Below are 19,372 nucleotides of genomic sequence, written 5' to 3'. Positions count from 1 at the left end.
GACACGGTCTCCACCATTCTGCTTATGTGGTTATTCCATTCTTTTTTTCTATTTTGTATCCATTCATTTATACACTGTACGTTACATTTTCTTCTAATGTCTTCACTTCTCTTTCGATCTCTCAGCGTATTTCCTGTAATTCTTCTCAGTACTCTCTTCTCTGCCGTTTCCAGTAGCCTTTGCGTTGTGGCTATGTCGGGTCTTGTTTTTAAGGCATATGTCAATATTGGTCTTACGCTGGCTTTATAAATTCTTCATTTCATCTCAGTCTTAATGTGTCTGTTTCGCTATGTAGTGTTATTAAGGCATCCTGCCAGTCTATTTGCTTTTTGTACTTGATCTCCCACTTCTTTGTCTAGGTCTCCATAGCTAGACAGTGTAATTCCCAGGTATTTTATTTCCATTACGTGTTCAGTACTAATGCCATCAATTTCTATTTTACATCTGGTTGGTTCTTTGCTGACTACTATTGTTTTAGTTTTCTGAGATGAGATTGTCATAGAAAATTCTTTTGCTCTTATGTTAAATCTGTGGACCAGTCTTTGCAGACTATCTTCATCTTGGGCTTTCAATATTGCATCGTCTGCGTAACAGAGTATTTTGATTTCTTTGTTTCCCATTCTGTATACGCTTCCTTTATTAACGGTTTTGATAATTTCATCCATGGGGCTCATTGAATCCTCTTGTCTTATTCCGCTGCCTATTTCTATAGGTTCTGTAAGTTGTCCATCTATTCTGACTTTCATTTTGTTGTTTTGATAGATGTTTTCGATAATTTTTATAATATTTAGGGGAACTTCTCTATTATACAGAAGATGGATTACATCTTTGAGTTTTACTCTGTCAAACGCTTTTTTTAGGTCAATCAGACACAGAAATGTTGGTCTATTATACTCTAGTGATTTCTCAGTAATGTTTTATAACGAATATTGCACATGTACACTATCTTCCACAACGAAAACCCTGTTGTTCATCTACTAAACTTATCCTCTGATTTATTAGCATTTGTAAAATTTTAGTTTATAAGTTTTAGCGTAGTATTTAATAAGTTTATACCTCTGTAGTTTTCTGACTGTTTTTATCTCCTTTTTTGAATAGTAGAATTAGTTCGCTCGTTCCTCATTCTTCCGGTATTTTATAGTGTTTTTTAATTTTATTAATTAATATTATTTATTCTTCTATCATTGCTGCTCCACAATATTTCAGTATCTCGTTTGGTATCCCTTCTTTACCTTCTGCTTTTCTGTTCTTCAGGTTCTTCATTTGTGATAATTTCTGGTGTTTCCGTTTCTAGCGTCGTTTGTTCTTCCTCTCCATATAAATTTTTTTAGGTAGTTAATTTACGTATCCTTTTCTATGTGTTTTGGTTCTATCGGTTCCTTTACCGTCGTTCTTTGACCTCTTATGAAACATAATCATAAGCCTCTCATAATCCTGTTTCTATGAGCTGTATGGTTTTAAAATCTATCAGAAGGTGCTAAGTGCTAAGTTCTGTCGAGCTACTCGGTCCACCCAACAAAACTGCAGGCGGAGTTTCTGAATGACAGCCACACATTCAGAAACTTATGGCGATAAAAGTTGCCATCAGTCCTTCCTCAAGTAACGTGGTTATTTGACTTTCATTTTCACGTTCATCCGGAATAGAACATCGATAAGATTTCTTTAAAATATATTTATGTTTTAAGAGTTTAATGTGAACCTCCTGATTTTTTACGTCTCCGACATCGTACTTGTGTTTAGCAAATATCGATAAATTTTCATCTATTTTAGAAATTTGTTTTAAGGAATTTTATTGTTTCGTATGATCAATTGACCTGTAAAGATGATAAAATCGTAGAGTGCTATAAAATTGTGTTATAAATCAAAAATATTTTTACCACATTGTTTATTTCATTGTTTTGTTTGTGGTAAATTATTTAATAAATCTGTTACACTTTATTTGTTTGAATTTTATATAGCACAGTATCAGTCTAACGTTATTGTTCAAGTTAGCTTAATTTATTTTAAATTAAGGAAATCTCAGTTGACTGTTAGTGTACTGGTCACGCTATGTATCTCTGTTTTGTTTTAAGTTTTAAAATGAGGATTAAATCGTCAGATAGCGTGATACCACTACTTTTAGATTTGTATAATTAGCATAATTTTCTTTTGCACCACCCGACCAATTGGAGTAATAATTAATGCATTTGATTTAATTGTCGAAGAGTTAGAGTAGTAAAATAAGAACTAGTGCCAAAAAATCATCGTTCTCATTAATACGGCGTTTTTTTTTTCATTAAATCTGTTAATTGTACGTTGTTATTTATAATCCAGCTCAGGCTGACTCCGCGGTGGATACAGGGGTATCAATAAATGATTAAAGTATCCCCAAAAAGTACTCCCGTTGGGTAGCGAGGAAAAAGTTGTCATCGATAATATGTCAAATATTTTGGCTACTTAATATGGAAGCTGTAAGGGATCTAAATCCATAAGGGTTAACAACTAGGTTAGGGCGGCAGTTAACCAGTGTTAAATTGTCTGGAGCGGCTATTTTATATGTTTAATTTCTTTATTTATAACACTTGATTGTTGTCAATTTATCTAATAGTATTTAATTGTTTTAATATATGTATTTAAAATGGATGAAATATTAATTTGAACATGGTAAATATACCAATTGTTGAATAACCCTAGTATGTGGACTAATATAGTCTATAATCCTTGAAATAGTGGCTTAAGCTATTTTTTTGGACACCATTCAAACATCTCCTGTCGAATTTGCTGCCTCAGTGGCCTTCTCCATCTTCTATATATTATCCATGCTGTCACTCCTAATACCTCCAGAATCCATTTTTTTTCATTCCTGTTCCCGTCTGAGCTGTACTACCTCCACTGTTGCCCGCTTGATTGATGAATATTTGTTCCTCATTTTTTTTATTGTGAATATTTATATTTTTTAAGAGAGTTCCATCTTCCATCTTTGTTTTTTCTTTTCTTTTCTTATTGCTCATTCTTTATTCTCAAGGTCGCCATGTGGCATTGGACTTCCACTATAAGACATATTGTACTTTTTTACTTTATTGAAAACTAAAAAGTGCTTACAATTGAGATAGGTCGCGGTTGCAATTTACATAACGACAGTCTGGAAATTTACTTACTAGATTGAAATATGAACGCTTTGTGTTTACATTCGTCTTTTTTAAATATACGTTTTACAAGGCCGATTATAATAAATATTTAATTATTTACAATAACATTTCTCACTTATTTGTTTATTATTTGTTTTACCAATATCACACTCGGTATTGACCTAATTTGTATTCGAACGCATGTAAAACAATTTGCTTTGAGTATATTAAGATTTATTTAAATGTCTTCAGATTTTGTTTCCTTACCTTACGTGTCTTCTGCGGAACCATTCCCTTGTACACAAGCATCGAGCGATATTTGTTTAATATGTGGAGAAATGGGCAAAGATCATGAACCTGTGTACTTGTGTACTATGTGCAATGTGGAATCACCAGAGTTTACAAGATCTGACGTCGCTAAGAACTTCAAATATCACATTCGCTAGGAACCATAGTAAAAATAAATATTTACAAACCTTGATCTTGTTTTTAAATTATATCCACATATTTGTGCATACTCGTGCAATTAACTTGCAGGTTGGTAATCATGCGCAAATGCATCCTGTTACTTTTATCGCAATACATTTTTCTTTGTTATTTTTTTTTAAATTGTTATTTTGCAAACATAAAGTAGAATGTTTATTCTATTTCACTAAATTTTTCTATGTGGTTTAGCTTTTTTTATTTTTGTCAAAATCACAATGATGGCATAGGTGCGCACTGCTCGTACGCTTGATCATATATTGAGTATTAGTTATAATTTGATGTAATATGACAGGTACTCCGTTTGAAATTTCCTCAAAATAGGACGTCTCATACAAAAATATTTGCCACCAGCAGCTTTCTTTGTATACCAACGCATTTTAGTTTACAAGTATAACAAATTAAGGAGTCGTGTCTTTATTATTAATATAGTATATTCCATTAACATGTATTACTATATACATATTTTTTTAAGTGTGTATAAATTTACTGAATATTCCACTTTGTAGTTTATAATTATTACTTTTAGTTGTATCCACAACATGTTTAAAACAAAAACTTTCCTTAACTATAATAAAATAGACTGGGCCAACCGGGGGTGGATGTTCACGTACGACACGATATGGATGGCCCTCCAGGTTCCGCTGCCGTCCTTCATCTACAGTTTCTTGTCAACGAGGGGGCCCTTATTTCTGCCACCGCCGACGACACCCTACACCTGTGGAATTTCCGACAGCGAATTCCACAGATCGTTCAAAGTCTCAAGTTCCAAAAGGAAAAGTAAGCATCCAGTATTATTTTAGTATTGACAGCTTGATATATTGCGTTATTATTATAGTCTGCCTATTCGTAACTAAATCGGCAGAATCAGTATGTGAGCTATATTGGGTTTAGTTGTATATAAAATTATCATTAGTGTACAATTAAATAAAAAATTCAATTTCCTCGTATATGGTTTTTGTTTTAAAAACTCAGTTTTCAAACAATTTGTAAATACTCAGTTTGAAAATTATTATCGATTTTAAGACACAGCTAATAATCCCCAATGTATTTGAAATTTTCTTATCTTAATTATTGCAGTAATTTTAACAAACCAATAATGTGATTTGTTTTATTTTGAAGTCTATAAAACGGAATAATAAAAAAAAAAACCTTAAAAAACAATTGTTTGGATTTTTGAGGTGGCGCACCTGACATAAAAAGTTGAAAAAGAATAAAAAATATAGTTTTTGATAAAATACATAAAATAGAAAAAAAAAACTAGACCTGCACTTTTTTACCACTTTTGTTATTGTAGGGTTAGCATACAAATGGTACACTTGCTTATCTTTTACATTTATCGTTCTTCCCTGGTACCCAGTTTTAATGTATTTTACCTCTTTGTAAAAAATTTTTATTTCATTTTTCTTGTAATTTTCTTCAATGCGCTTTATTTTATCATCCATATACTTTCGTTTCCGCTTCCTTAGGATTCTCTCTTTACTTTTTTTTCGTTGTTCGGCATACCTTTCTAGGTCGTCTTGTTTTCGCGATCGTAAACTTTTTAATCGCAAATCGGATCTTTTTTTTAACTCTGTTCTACATTCGTCATCGAACCAACGGTTTTTTCTAAATCTTTTTGTTCTTGGTATGTTCTTCGACGTTGCTTCCTTTATAGTGTTGGTCATTTTCAAGAACTTTTGTTGTATGTTACTCACAGTAGTACTATCTTGTTTGGCGTAGGATTCTTGTATATCCTTTTGATAATCCTGTGCTACCTCAAATTTTCGCAGTTTTTCAAAATTAAATTTACGTTTCACTTTCTTTTTCCATTTATGCTTTTTAATTATTGCTTCTCTCATATTAATTTTAACCAAAAAATGATCTGAGTCTACGTCATCCCCTCTGCACGTTTTCACATTTGTTATTAACTTGGCGAACTTCTCTTGTATTAAGATGTGGTATATTTGATTAGTTTCATTTGATCCCGGAATTGTCCACGTTCCTTTATATATTTTTTTTCTCCTGAAATGCGTACTCATTATTTTCATCCTGTTTTCAATTGCGAATGTAATCAATCTTTGTCCATTATCATTTGTATTCAAATGTTTACTTTCACCCCCTGTTATGTTTTTATATATATCTTCTCTTGCGACCTTCGCGTTGGCGTCGCCTATAATAATTTTAATATCTTGTCTGGGCATTTCTTCAGACAATGACTCTAATTTTTCATAAAATTCATCCTTCACTTCTTCTTTTTCTTCTGTTGGGACATGTATATTTATCAGCGATATCATGTTCTCTTTTCCTTTAATTCTAATTGCACACATTCTGTCAGATTTTACTACGAATCGTTTTACCTGCTCTCCGTCTTTATGTACCAGAAAACCCACTCCAAAATTCCTATTCTCGCCTCCACTTGTATAAAACGTGTATGGGCTAATATTTTCAATGCTGTTTCCAGTTAAATGTGTTTCCTATATTGCTATGATGTGTATTTTATATTTTTTACGTTCTTCTATTAGGTTGATTAATGCTCCCTCCTCGTATACTCCTCGTACATTCCATGTCGCAATATTTAGGTACATATTCTTATTTTTTATTTTGCTATTTATGTTCAAACTCCTTTTCCTGTTCATCGCTAGGGTCCGTTGGCATAATGGGCCATCTTTTTCTTTTTTCACTACTATATGCCGTTTTTTGGGTCCATATTTCTAGAATTTTCTCGTTTGAAATTACCATTTCCGGTCCATACCCATTTTATGCCATTCACAGTTAGTTTTTTTTACCCTATCTTCACATTTTTTCTTTCAGCTCTTAATTCCTTGCCTTTATTTACGATTTCCTGCCTCATGTATCTTTCTTATTTTGAAATAAGCTCTTTAATTGTAATTTGTTTGATTTATTTATTTTTAATGTTTTTTTAAACAAATTTACCAGTTACTTTGGAATTTTTTTACTTTACTGTTAATTTTTTTTAACATTTTACTTTGGAATTTTTGTAGTTAAACAAATGCTTTTTATGGCATATTTTTGTTTCAGTAACTTTTCAGTAACTTGAATTTTTTCGAATGTCCGGCAACAGTTAGTCGCCAAACCATTTTTCAAATACATCTGCATTCATGTTTTCATGAGACAGTCAGTCATCAGGGGAGTCTTTTATATTTTTAATCGACAGAAGCAGAGCACTAGCGACATATCCACGACTCATTTGCTGTATGAATGATTATAATCTGTTGTTAGCTTGCGGATATATTCGACTAAAAATGTTCGACAATATAGTCTGCTATTATAATTTTGATCGACAATCCTATTCCGAATATTCTTATAAATGTCTGTGTGAAATACATAAATCGTTATTTTGAAACTCAGATGATTGATTAAAACATATATTCCGAATTTGAAAGGGTCAATCGATTTCAAAACTCATCGGGAACACCGTATTCTTTAGTAGAACAGTACGAGTTTTATTAAAAAGTAGAATTATTTGAAATACGAATAATAATATCACAATAAATAATATATTTATATTTATTTCACAACCAATATAGAAAATGATATGATATAAGAAATTGAAATTAAATTTAACGATAAATCGAACATATTACATTGTTTGATACACCAAAAATAAATGGATGAGCGAACAATATGAAGAATAGAAATATTGGCCCAAAGCGTTTAATCTTTATAAAAAATTTTTAAAATCTGACGTCTATAAATCTATAAGATCAGAGTAATACTAGATAGGGACGACAGAACCGTACTAGACATGGAGCAAAAAACGAGATGTCGAACAGTTAACTACAGGAAATTTAAAAAATTAAACGAAAACGTAATATTATCTAGTGTAATCTGTAACATTGCATCTTCAATTACAATTAGTAAAGTCTTATTTTTCTTGTAGCTCCATGGCCTTTATCGATCGTTCCATATAATGTTGACTACCATATTCGCTATTGTGACTATCGCTATCAGGTAGTAAAGCTTCTTTCTTGTGCTTGAAGATTTACTACCAGACTTGATATTGCCGAAACTTTGTCAAAATAATGGTTTTTCTTCTTCTCCTTCTTTCTTCTTGTATTTAGGCTTTAAATCATGTTTCTTTTTTAATATTAGCCTCGTAAATTGTTTAAATTATCGCACAATCTTTTTCTTGGTCTGCCAATACTTCTTCGTCCATTTGATGACTTAGCTCGTGCTATTCGTACTATCCTATCCTCTGCCATTCTACCAATGTGTTCGTTCATTCCGAAGACATTTATGTCTTCTATATTGCATGCTCTTCTTATGTTTTTGCTTCTCTTCCTATTCAACAGACTTTTGCCTGATATTCGTCGAAGTATTTTTATCTCTGTTGTTTCTAGTAGATGTCTCGTTTTAGATGTGTCAAGTCTTGTCTCCGCCATGTATATTAATATAGGTTTAATTGCTACTATATAGATTCTTGTTTTTGTGTCTTTTGTGTCATTGTATCATTAAGAGACTTCGCCTCTTCACTTGCTTTTAAGCTTTGTTGTCTTCTTCTTCTTCAACATATCCGTAACTAGTTATATATATATATATATATATATATATATATATATATATATAAATATATATATATATATATATATAAATATATATATATATTCCCCGATATCTAAATCTTGCTTGCTGCTTTATTATTTTCTCATTAATTTTCGATTTTACATCGTAGTGGGTATTTAGATGTTGTCATACATTTGGTTTTTCTGCTGATATCATATTGTATTTTTTGGCTGTTGTATTGAAGATGTGTGTTAATCTTTGAAGCTCGTCTCCTGTCTCGGCGATTAATACAGCGTCGTCTGCATAATATAATATTTGGATTTCTTTGTTCCCCATTTTGTAACCATGACCTTTACATACTGCTTGTATTATTTCATCCATTATTATATTAAAGAGAAGTGGGCTTAACGAGTCACCCTGTCTGACTCCGCTTTGTACTGGTATACACTGTGGTATTTTTCCATTTATCTTTGATTATGGAAGTAGATGTTTTCGATGGTCTGTATAATATTGATTGGTATATTTCATTTATACAGTAGGTGTAAGACGTCTTTGACTTGCGATCGAAAGCCTTTGCCAGGTCGATAAAACATAGATATGCTGGTTCATTATACTCGATGGCCTTTTCTGTGATATGTCTCAGTACAAATACGGCGTCTACGCAGGATCTTCCGGATCTGAATGCTTGTTGTTCATCTGATAAAGTTCTTAGTTTATTGATTTTGTTGGTTAGGACTTTTGTAATAAGCTTAAGTGCGGTGTTCAGTATATTTATACCTCTATAATTGTTGGGGTCTTCTTCATCTCCTTTCTTGAATATTGGTATCATTATGCTGTTTCTCCATGCGTCTGGTATCTTGCAGTGCAATATTAGTTTTGTTATCTCTAGGGTTATACTTTCTCCTCCGTGTTTTAGAAGCTCGTTGGTTATTCTATCTGGTTTTGGTGACTTTCTATTTTTGAGCGAATTTATGGCTATCTCTACTTCCTGAAAACCTGAAAACTGTTTTCTATTTCTTGTCTTAATTCAGGTAGTGTAAATATATATATATATATATATATATATATATATATATATATATATATATATATATATATATTTATATATATATATATATTTATATATATATACATATATTGTGACGATTGGGGTTTATAGAAAATAATTTATAAGTTATATACTAGAGAATTTAATAAAAATTATTTATGTGGGGGTAATTTTAATAAATTAGCATATAATAATTGTAAAAAGTTGTATTTTAGTAATTGTAATGTGGTAGATATGTTTGAGTGAGCCATGTGCATAGGCAACCAAAAATACTCTAGAAGTGATTGACAGATAGAAATTAATCATAATTGGGAATATAAAGTGGGGTTATAATAATATATTGTTTGAATTGTGTATTTTATTAAATTAGAGTGTTAGTTACTAATTTGAATGTTTATTCTGATCTGAAAAGCCTAAATGTCAACAAAATTATCAATGGAACATTAACGAATTCTCCAGAGTGCAGAATTTGACCTGTGTTTATGTTGGAACATTCTGGAATAATGATTATGGCGGTGGATCGAACAGATATTTTTTTCGAGAACATCTATATAGAAGTTAATAGAACGAATGGAACATGATCTCTTACCAGATGGTTCTGGAATATCCAAAAGGATATAAATACCCGTGATTTGGATTCAAGATGGCAGTTTTTGGAAGTTTTTAGTCAGAAGTCAGGCCAGTTTAATATGAAAGTTAGTAGAGTGAAGTAAATTGTTCAGAATTTTCAAGACAGTCAATGAATCAGTTACAAATAGTCAAATTGTTTAATATAGTGAGTTAAATGAAGATTAAAATTTATGCATATATTTAATGCACATTTATAATTATACACAAATAATTATTGAAGATTATAAAAGTATATTAGAAGAATATTGGATGGACATTGGAAGGAATTAAAATTATATTATGATTGGAGATTAGTATAAATCAACTTATAATAATTGGATATTGGTATATTGAAAAGAAGAATAAATATAAATGGTGTTTGCTGGTTTGGTTGGTGGTGTATAAATGCTGGTGAAGAAAACTATATCTTAAATTGGTAGAAGCTGATAATTGGAAAAAGTAATTTCACAAAAAACAAGGATAACTGAAGTACGAAGACATTCAGTGGTGATTAGAATCTATATAGTGGAAAACAGTTCATTTAGGCATTCAGTGAAAGAAAGGTACAAAATTTTGTTAATATAATTTAGTTAGTGTCATAACAATTTCAATTTTGAAGATAGTTTGTTTAAATTTTAGATTGTCTATAGAATTTAATTAGTTTTATAAGAATATCAGTTTAAAGATAGTTTATTTTAAATTTACATTGACTAGGTTAGATATATATGTGTGTTTCATAATAGTTATAATAAAGATAATTTAAAAAAGTACTTACAAGCTAATTCTTTGAGAACCGCGATAAAAACCCTATATATTATATTATTAAAAATACTCATTGCTCATCATTCAAACAAAAAACATGTCATAACAATATATATATATATATATATATATATATATATATATATATATATATATATATAAATATATATAAAGGTAGTAGAACTCTTAGAGAAAATACACGAGGAAGTCAAATTGACGAGCAACTCGAAGTGCTAAATCAAGTTAAACGGCATCGATGATGAACAACATTGAAATGTCGCGTTTATTCCACATCGAGAAGCATTCAATTATAATGTGGCAATCGATGTGGCAGTTTACAAGAAATCGTTGCTATTGACAAATGAACGTTCTGTGTCCATATTGCAAGGCATTTGGCAAGTCAAATTGACACTATATATTTGTTTTTGGAAACGGATCTCATTCTATTTATTTTTTGACTCATATAACTAAGACAGCACATTGTCATGGGGTCAGCTAGTACCTAAATAAAACAAAATTCAGCTACACGCTGAACATATGTTTTGATACGAGTGAGAGTAGAGTGGATCCAAGAAACACACAACAGAGGAGAGTGGTTGTTTTATTTTTTGCATATTTTAAATTTATATGAAACAATTTTATTATCTTTAGGTTTTTGCGCATTAGTGATCTTCATTTCTCAAATTAATAAAAAGAAATTTAGCTCGTTTTACTCGTCTCTTTTACAATGTTGAAATTAAAAAGGTTACAATAGTAAAAATAAGAAAAACGAGACTACTTTACAAAGCATCCCTTGGGTTTTATTTAGAGCGTAAAATTGTCATCTGCTTGTCGCCGTATTTCCTAAAAAGATTCTCGCAAGATTTTATTCGTCGCTTACTTTGTTACAGAATCACGTATATGCATCTGCCGCTGCAATCAAAATGGCTGTACGTCGGTACGGAGAGAGGAAACGTTCACGTAGTACAGATAGAAAATTTCAATCTTTCCGGTTACATCATCAACTGGAACAAAGCCATAGAAGTGTAAGTATTTAGTAATTTTTTCCCAACTCAGTAAGTGAAACTTTACTATTTGCTATAAATTTAAATTTCACTTGTTATGTTTAAAATATATAATATAGTAATACACAAAATAGTATGAAATATAAGATGTGAGAGGAAATTATATTGCATATACTTTTAGCGTGTGTATCAAATTTGTCGGTCGCATAATTAAATTAGCGTTTATGCGAACTGTTCTATAATTTTGAGTTGTTATTTCTTATAAACTTACTGTTTTGTAATGTTCTGCTACCATTTTTTTTCTTTTATTTACTTTGACAGACCAGCGATTGTGACGCACTGAAACCGGAGACGGTTAAGATGAGCGTCCATGATGCAACTGTTTTAAAAGTACGGTCTGAAACCGATTGGACCCTATTTTGTTTACGTCGGTAGCGTAAATGCAGGGAGATTCGTTCACGATGCGGTTGACCTGAAACTGGTTTCTAACTAGTTTTGAACTGTTATTTTAAACCAGTTGCGTTGTGGACACTAGATCTTAGACTCTGCTACAAGGATTAGTGAGCGGAATTTGCAGATGATTTGAGTAACGTCTAAAGCAGTGGTTCTCAACCTGGGGGGCGCGCCCCTCTGTGGGGGCGTGAGAAAATTTCAGGGGAGGGAGGCGTGAGGGTACAAAGAAAAGAAAATAAAAATTAAAAAATATATATTTTGTTAAAAAAGAAAATATCTTATATTTCGTATTTTTATGTATGGCAACATCGTAGGAGCTCAAAGTATATTTACCAATACTGTATTGCAAGCACTCCTGGCTCCAGTTCAGTGACTCCGTCTCACGCATCAGTCTCAGTCGACAGCGTCTGTGTGCTGTTTGTAGCAATCAGTGTAATCGTTATTTAATAACAGAGTGATTGTTTGTGAATTATTTAATAGTGTTGTGTAACAGCTTTGAAAATGGCTAAGTCACTTCCAAAGAAAAGATTGTATTCAGACGATTATATCAAATATGGTTTTACCTTTATGGAGAAAAATGGCAGTCATTTACCTCAGTGTATCAACTGCCTTGCTGTTCTTAGTAATGATGCAATGCACCCCGGACGTTTGGAACGACTTATAATTACAAACCATTCTTCTTTGAAAGATAAACGCCTAGAATTTTTTATTGCCAAAAAAAGCAGCCTAAAACGTATGAAACTTGACTCTATTGCAAATTTTCGTGTTGAAAATGAGAAAGCTGTGGAAGCATCATACAAAATAGTACTTTTGATAGTTAAAGAAAAGAGACCACATACTTTTGGTGAGTCACTAATTAAACCTTGTTTACTTAATGCTTGTAGTACCGTACTTAGTGAAGACAGTTGTAAGAAAGTAGAAAAAAATTCTCTCTCAAACGACACAGTAAAACGTAGAATTGATGACATGGCTCTGGATTTGAAAAATCAACTATTGCAAAAATTAAAAGGTTCACCGTTTTTTTCTTTGCAGTGTGACGAAACAACTGATATTTCAAAGCATGCCCAGTTATTGTTTTACTGTCGATTTATTGACAGAAAACGGTTCCTGGAGGAAATATTGTTTTCAACATCTCTTGAAACAACAACTAAAGCCATTGACATATTTTTTGCTCTTGAAGATTTTTTAGTAATCAATGAACTTCCATGGGAGAAAGTACTTGGCATATGTACTGATGGAGCCCAAGCCATGACAGGATGTCGATCTGGATTTATGGAATTGGCAAAAAAGAAGAACCCTACTATAATTGGTTCTCACTGCATTATTCACAGATAAGCTTTAGCTAGTCAGACTTTACCTGAACCTCTCAACGTCACATTAAACTTAGCAATTAAAATAGTTAACCACATCGAATCCAGCGCATTAAACACTGGGCTCTTTCAGGCACTATAGTGCTCAGGAGACCCTCCTGTTTCACACAGAAATCCGGTGTTTGTCCAAAGGAAATATGCTTGTAAGATTATTAAATTTAAACTCAGAAGTTGAAATTTTGTTAATGACTTCATAACAAGAAGATCTTCACAGAAAATTTACAGATGATAAAAATATCTTTTACTTGGCTTATTTGTCTGGCTTTTTTTGAGACACTTAATGTCTTGCTAATATCGCTTTTGCAACGCCGCCTTCACAGTTCCAAGCCAAACTTTTTCTCTTTTCCTAAACTGAACGACCTCCTCGATGATATTCAAACCCTTCTACTACATCTAGTTTGGATTTGAAAGGCGTCATATCACGGCATTTGGAAGAACTGAAAAATAAAATTCAAAGATTTTGCAAACATTGACTTGGAAGAATTTTGGTTAACCTACTTTCCTGTTTACCCAGAAGTGGCTTTAGTATCTGCGAAGTTATTAGTCCAGTTTTCATCCACATATCTTTGCCAATCTGATTTTTTGATTATTGTTTTTCTCAAATAAATAAACAATGTTAAGTTTAACGAGAAAATAAACTTTCGTATTTAAATATATCTGGATTTTTATTTTGCATCCCAGCTTTTGCTAACATAGAGTTAGCATTTTCAGTTTCACAATTTCACTGTTCTAATTTGAACCAACTTGTCAGTGGCGTGAGCTGTCTCCAGTGTTCAAAGGGGGCGCCAGTGCTAAAAGGTTGGGAACCGCTGGTCTAAAGGATCGATACAAATATTAGAATTACCACTTAATCAGTAAAGGATTCGTTGATTTGAACGTTGCAGAAATCTATGTTCAGTCTTGACCTAGCGCAAAGGGTGTGCACAAAAAAACACTGCACAAAATAATGACTTAACACTACTTGTGTGGTGTTGCTATTTCGTCAACCTTGCGGCATATTGTCAGCTCCTTATTTGGGATAGTCTTTATTATAGTTGCTTGCATTTTTTTTATTTTTAGAACTGGAAAAGTATACTGGTATTGAAGAGTGCCGAAAGATGTTGATAAACCATGATTTACAAGAAATAATTAGAATTTTGCGGGAAAACGAGGAAAGAAGAAGTAAAATAAATTATTTTAAATGAAACCGAATGGACAACGGTAAAGTTTCAAGAATATTTTAGGTTGTCACATAGTGCGAAAAAAAAATGGATTATGATTCGCTTGTGGAATATGGAATTAAAATTACCATACCAATGCCATGTTTCCTCTCCAAAAATCTTCAGTGGAATTAGAAGAAAAAAAAAAGAAAAAAACCAACTATTGCATATTTTGTCAAGTAGATAAAAGGGCCAAGGAGCCAATGAACATAACATCGTTCAGAGGAAATGAATGCAAATGAGTGCAAGAAATGAGATAATATAAAATAGAAAGAAATAATAAATATTAGCCAGTAGCCAAATTACAGAAAATTTAACGATGCATTACTTCGGAGTTGTAATCTCTTAAATAATGTGTCCTCAAACAAGCATTATCGTCTGTATAGGCTATTGTGTAGGACTCGTCGCTGCTGAGTTGGTCAACCAGGTTGTCTAGAACTGCGTTCTGCATGTGTGCACACAACAAAACATCACCAACTGCTGCAATGGAGTTGTTTATTGGCATCACGCCTCTAGACATGTCTGTCAAAGAGGTGGCGCTGGTGACAATGATGGGGTCAATGAATAGGGTCGCATTAGAATTTAAATTTTTAAACGTGTAAAACCATATATTGATGTCACCGCTACTATTTTAGTGTTAGCTTCAAGTTGTAACGAAATATTTTGCTTACCTCAGGGTAAGATCATGGGGGTAGAAAATTGGGGACTGAATCTATGGGAGCGAAGATAGGGCAAGCAAAACAATCGTTATATGTGCGAACGGCACTCAGGGGTTAGCTGGAGAGCTGGGGTCGTGGATAAGTGAACGAAAAGGGTGTCAGATTGGGGTAGCTACCAAAAAATGAAACAAAGGGATACTTACATAATTCTCCTGGAACAAAAACGAAACAAGATATGGCAGACAAGGTTACCTCTAGCTATTTTTATTTGGACGCCGCTTCGAAGAAAACTTCCTGCTGGAAAAAGAGCAAATTTTTTCTTCCCTAAAATCAAGAATACATACAAGGGTTAGGAGACTTTTCTAAATAAAAACAAAAAAAAATGGATCAGAGAAACAAATCAAACGTTTATTTTTGTCTCATACAAACAGTTATCAAAAATACAGATTGCACAAAAATTATTAAGAGTTGCAAAATACAAAATTACAAAAAAAACTTACATGTGTTGCCTGTTTACAAACTCCAGGGGTTGGAGATACTACAAAAACTTACAAATGTTACCGCACAGAGATTAACCTTTTTTTTTAAACAAACAAAACAAATAAATATCGAAAAAAATAAAGCTAGCTGTCATATGTTAACATTAAATTTAAAAAAATAATGACAGCTAAGTTCAACCATAAAATTTACAATTAATTAATTATTACAAATCCTTTTAAATTTTAATGAAAGCAATTATTACTTTTAGCAAAAAAATGTCTGTTTAATTTGGAAAAATTAATATTATAATTGTTACCTTGATTCACAAACTTTGCCACTTAACTTTGAGAAACTTGCTACTATCTCTGGGATTAGAGCTGCAAGGACAAAACTCTCAACTGGAACAAAAAGGAAACCATTTCCATACTCAGGGACGAAGATCTGACGTAGATGGGGTTGGATCAAGCAGGCAAACGACAACAAAGCTGGTGGAACATCCTATATACTCATTTTTGAAATTTCATCAGTTCCGGTGTACTGCACAAATCTTGTGATGATTACTCTGTTCTAAACTGTCATTATGCAAAGAGTATTATCATCTTAACCGGTCTTAAGACATCCACACAAAGAAAATTGAATCAACTGCTGATTCAAAATCGCCCAAACATCTCTCTCGTCTGAAATCTCTTGCTTGACTCCTCTTGCGTTAGATTTTACAAATTCAACGCCAAATAAATTTCCCTTCAAGTCTCCAGCCAGTTTGTGGTCCACGAACCTAAAGTTGTCGCTCGTCGACAACCTTTGAAATATTCCCAGCTTATTACGTTTTAGAAAAATTGAATACCTGACTTGCAATATTTTCTCTAAGATCCTCTTCCTCAACCGGAATATTTGGGGGCCTGAATGTAAACAAATCGTTGTTCAACGACAAAAAAATCTTGAAATATTATAGTTAGAAATAACATGTACGAAATGGGGAATTTTGAATGTAAATAAAGAAAAAAACACTCCCAGCGCTAATACGTCTTTACTACGAGATAAACAACGCACATTTTATTGATTATTTTAACGTCCCTAGTTTTAACCGGAATAATTTTTTTACCTGACAATGTAACAGAGACAAAAACATCTATATTTTAAAACAACTGAATACAAAACTTAAAAAAGAATTTATACTATTATATAGATATTAAATATAAAACGCTACAAAGTACAAAAAGAAGACACTGAGGATGATCTGAACTAGATCGAAAACGTTACGTTATGCAGCTGTAAATTTTGGACGACACTTTTAAAAAGTTTTAAATTTAATGTTTTATACCAAGATACAAATTTAAAGTGTTTTACTTCTGTATAAGTTTTTAAAACAAGCTTCTTTCCATAAAACAATATACTTACTTTAACTAAACAATCGCAGGTTTCACGCTAGTGTTTACTAACTAAAGCGACGTTGTCAACCGTTTGTTAAGCTTCTCAGATTTCAGGAAAAATTAAAATATTCAGAATTATTCGTAATTATCTATTTCGCACCATATTATAAACAAATTTGAATTAATCAGGCAGCTGATCTTCAAAATACTCTAACATTAAAGTAAGCAACATCATGAGATAAATTGTTAAATTTCTTTTTATATCATAATCATATTACTATTTATTTATGACTTCATTACGTTTATGACATCCAATGATATTTATTTTGCCGTAACCGTAGTAAACGTATATTATAAATGGAGACTAAAGCCCTCTTTTAAAATTTTCCCAGACATCGTTCGGTTTTTTAATATACTTTGCATCAGAAAAATATTCTGGGCACACATTTTCGGATATTTTCAACCCTAGTTGCTCAACATGCGGGGACATTGTGGCTTTACAAAGCCACGGTGTGTGGTAAGCCACAGCAAAAGCAAAATAACACGTTGACAACTACAGGTAGAAAATATCCAAACAGTTTACATAATATATGGAAAGATAGCACTTTATTATTGTATTATTACAATTTTTTTATAATTTATTCTATTAGTTTTTGACGACTTCTGAATAGTGAATAACATGAAATTTTGAGTTTAATATGACAAAGTTTTACCTTAAATTTATATGTAATGTAAACATATTTTTAAAATCCAACATTTATTGCAATCTGTCTCATTATAAACAATAAGCAATATGTATAATTTATGTACAATAACATGGTGGGAAACCGCTCAATGACGAGCACCCAGGTAAGACATATAATATAAATTTAATCTATGATATAATAATTAATTTAAACTTCAACTTAACCAAGTTTAATGCAGATAATCAACACTGACAACACATATAAGTATTACAAGACTAAAAAAAATCCAGAAAACATCAGAATAAAAACTTATTATTTCTGTTTAACTCTGTTTCTCAATATTTACTAGAGGTCCAAAAGGGTCTGGTCGTTGAGCAGATCCATGGTCAGCGGATTTGGATGGCAGAATAGTCTGGTCTTGTATGCAGAGTTTACAGCAGATATTACTTCGCTAACTGTTGGTAACTGCAGATCGTGGTGTAATCTGTGGTTCGTAGTATACCAAGGGGCATTGCAGATCTGGCGCAGTACTTTCGATTGGAATCGTTGAAGTTTTTGTATGTTGGTATTACTTGCTATACCCCAGATTTGTGCTGAATATAGCCATATTGCTTTTAAAAAACTTTTATAAAACTTTTAGAAATTTGTTTTCTAGGCTAAGATTTTATTTTTGACTCATGTACCAATACATTTTCCTATCAATTAAGCTGAGTTGAAGGCGTTTCTTCCTGATGTGGATGCCTCAATTAAGTATGCTATCCAAATGAATTCCCAAGTATTTAACGACCGTATTAACTGGTAGTGGAGTGTTATTTATATAAACTGTTGGCGCGTCACCTTTTTTCAAAGGAAACGTTATTTGTGTAAATTTTAAACTGTTGACTTGGACTCGCCACAGTTTAAGTAAGCCAGCTCTCTAGTTAAAGCAGGTGATTTTGCAATACCTGGGATGCTTTAGTTTTTGTAGTATTTGAAGCCATGATCACTGTGTAATCGGCATATGTAGCGATTGTTGTATTGGTCGACATTGGGAGATGTGATGTGTGTATTAAGTAGAGGGTGGGTCTTAGTATGCTTCCTTGTGGAACTCCGAAACATATTGGAAACAGGTCAGTGATTTCCCCACCTATTTTGACTTGAAAAAATCGATCTATCAGGTGGGATCTTAAAAGTGAACTTATGGGATGAGGAAATATGGATTTAATTTTGGAGATAAGATCTACATGCCAAACTTTGTCGAATGCTTGAGAGACATCTAGAAATGTAGCAGTACAGTAATTTTAAGTATTTGAGCGATTTTTTTGATAGTCTTTACCACCCTATGAATTTGCTCGATGGTACCATGTTGTTTCCTAAACCCAAACTGATTATTTAGTAAAACATTACTGTCGTATAAAATAAGCTCCAGTCTTCTCAGAAAAAGACATTCAAACACTTTGATTATAATAGACAACAAGCTAATTGGACGATATGAAGATACTTCCATGTGATTCTTATTAGGTTTTGAAATAAAAACAATTTGAGCAACTTTCTATTGGAGTGGAAAATAACCTGTTTTTAATATTGAATTAAATATATAAGTAATTAAACTTACGGCTTCGTTGGTTACATTTTTAGTACTAAACTAGATATTATA

General features: G+C 32.2%; 1 protein-coding gene across 1 annotated transcript in view; it reads left to right on the top strand.

Moving 5' to 3' along the window:
- The window catches only part of Tomosyn (syntaxin-binding protein tomosyn), a 660,678-nt gene that overhangs the window by 445,502 nt on the left and 195,804 nt on the right, over nucleotides 1-19,372 (top strand). The window contains exons 3-4 of the mRNA XM_072530470.1: nucleotides 4,173-4,370; nucleotides 11,406-11,540. Of these exons, the coding sequence (XP_072386571.1) occupies nucleotides 4,173-4,370; nucleotides 11,406-11,540 (333 nt within the window). The remainder of the gene's footprint in view (nucleotides 1-4,172; nucleotides 4,371-11,405; nucleotides 11,541-19,372) is intronic.

Source organism: Diabrotica undecimpunctata, chromosome 4, assembly GCF_040954645.1.
Source record: "Diabrotica undecimpunctata isolate CICGRU chromosome 4, icDiaUnde3, whole genome shotgun sequence".
Taxonomy (NCBI): domain Eukaryota; kingdom Metazoa; phylum Arthropoda; class Insecta; order Coleoptera; family Chrysomelidae; genus Diabrotica; species Diabrotica undecimpunctata.
This window is presented reverse-complemented; position numbering and strand designations above follow the sequence as displayed.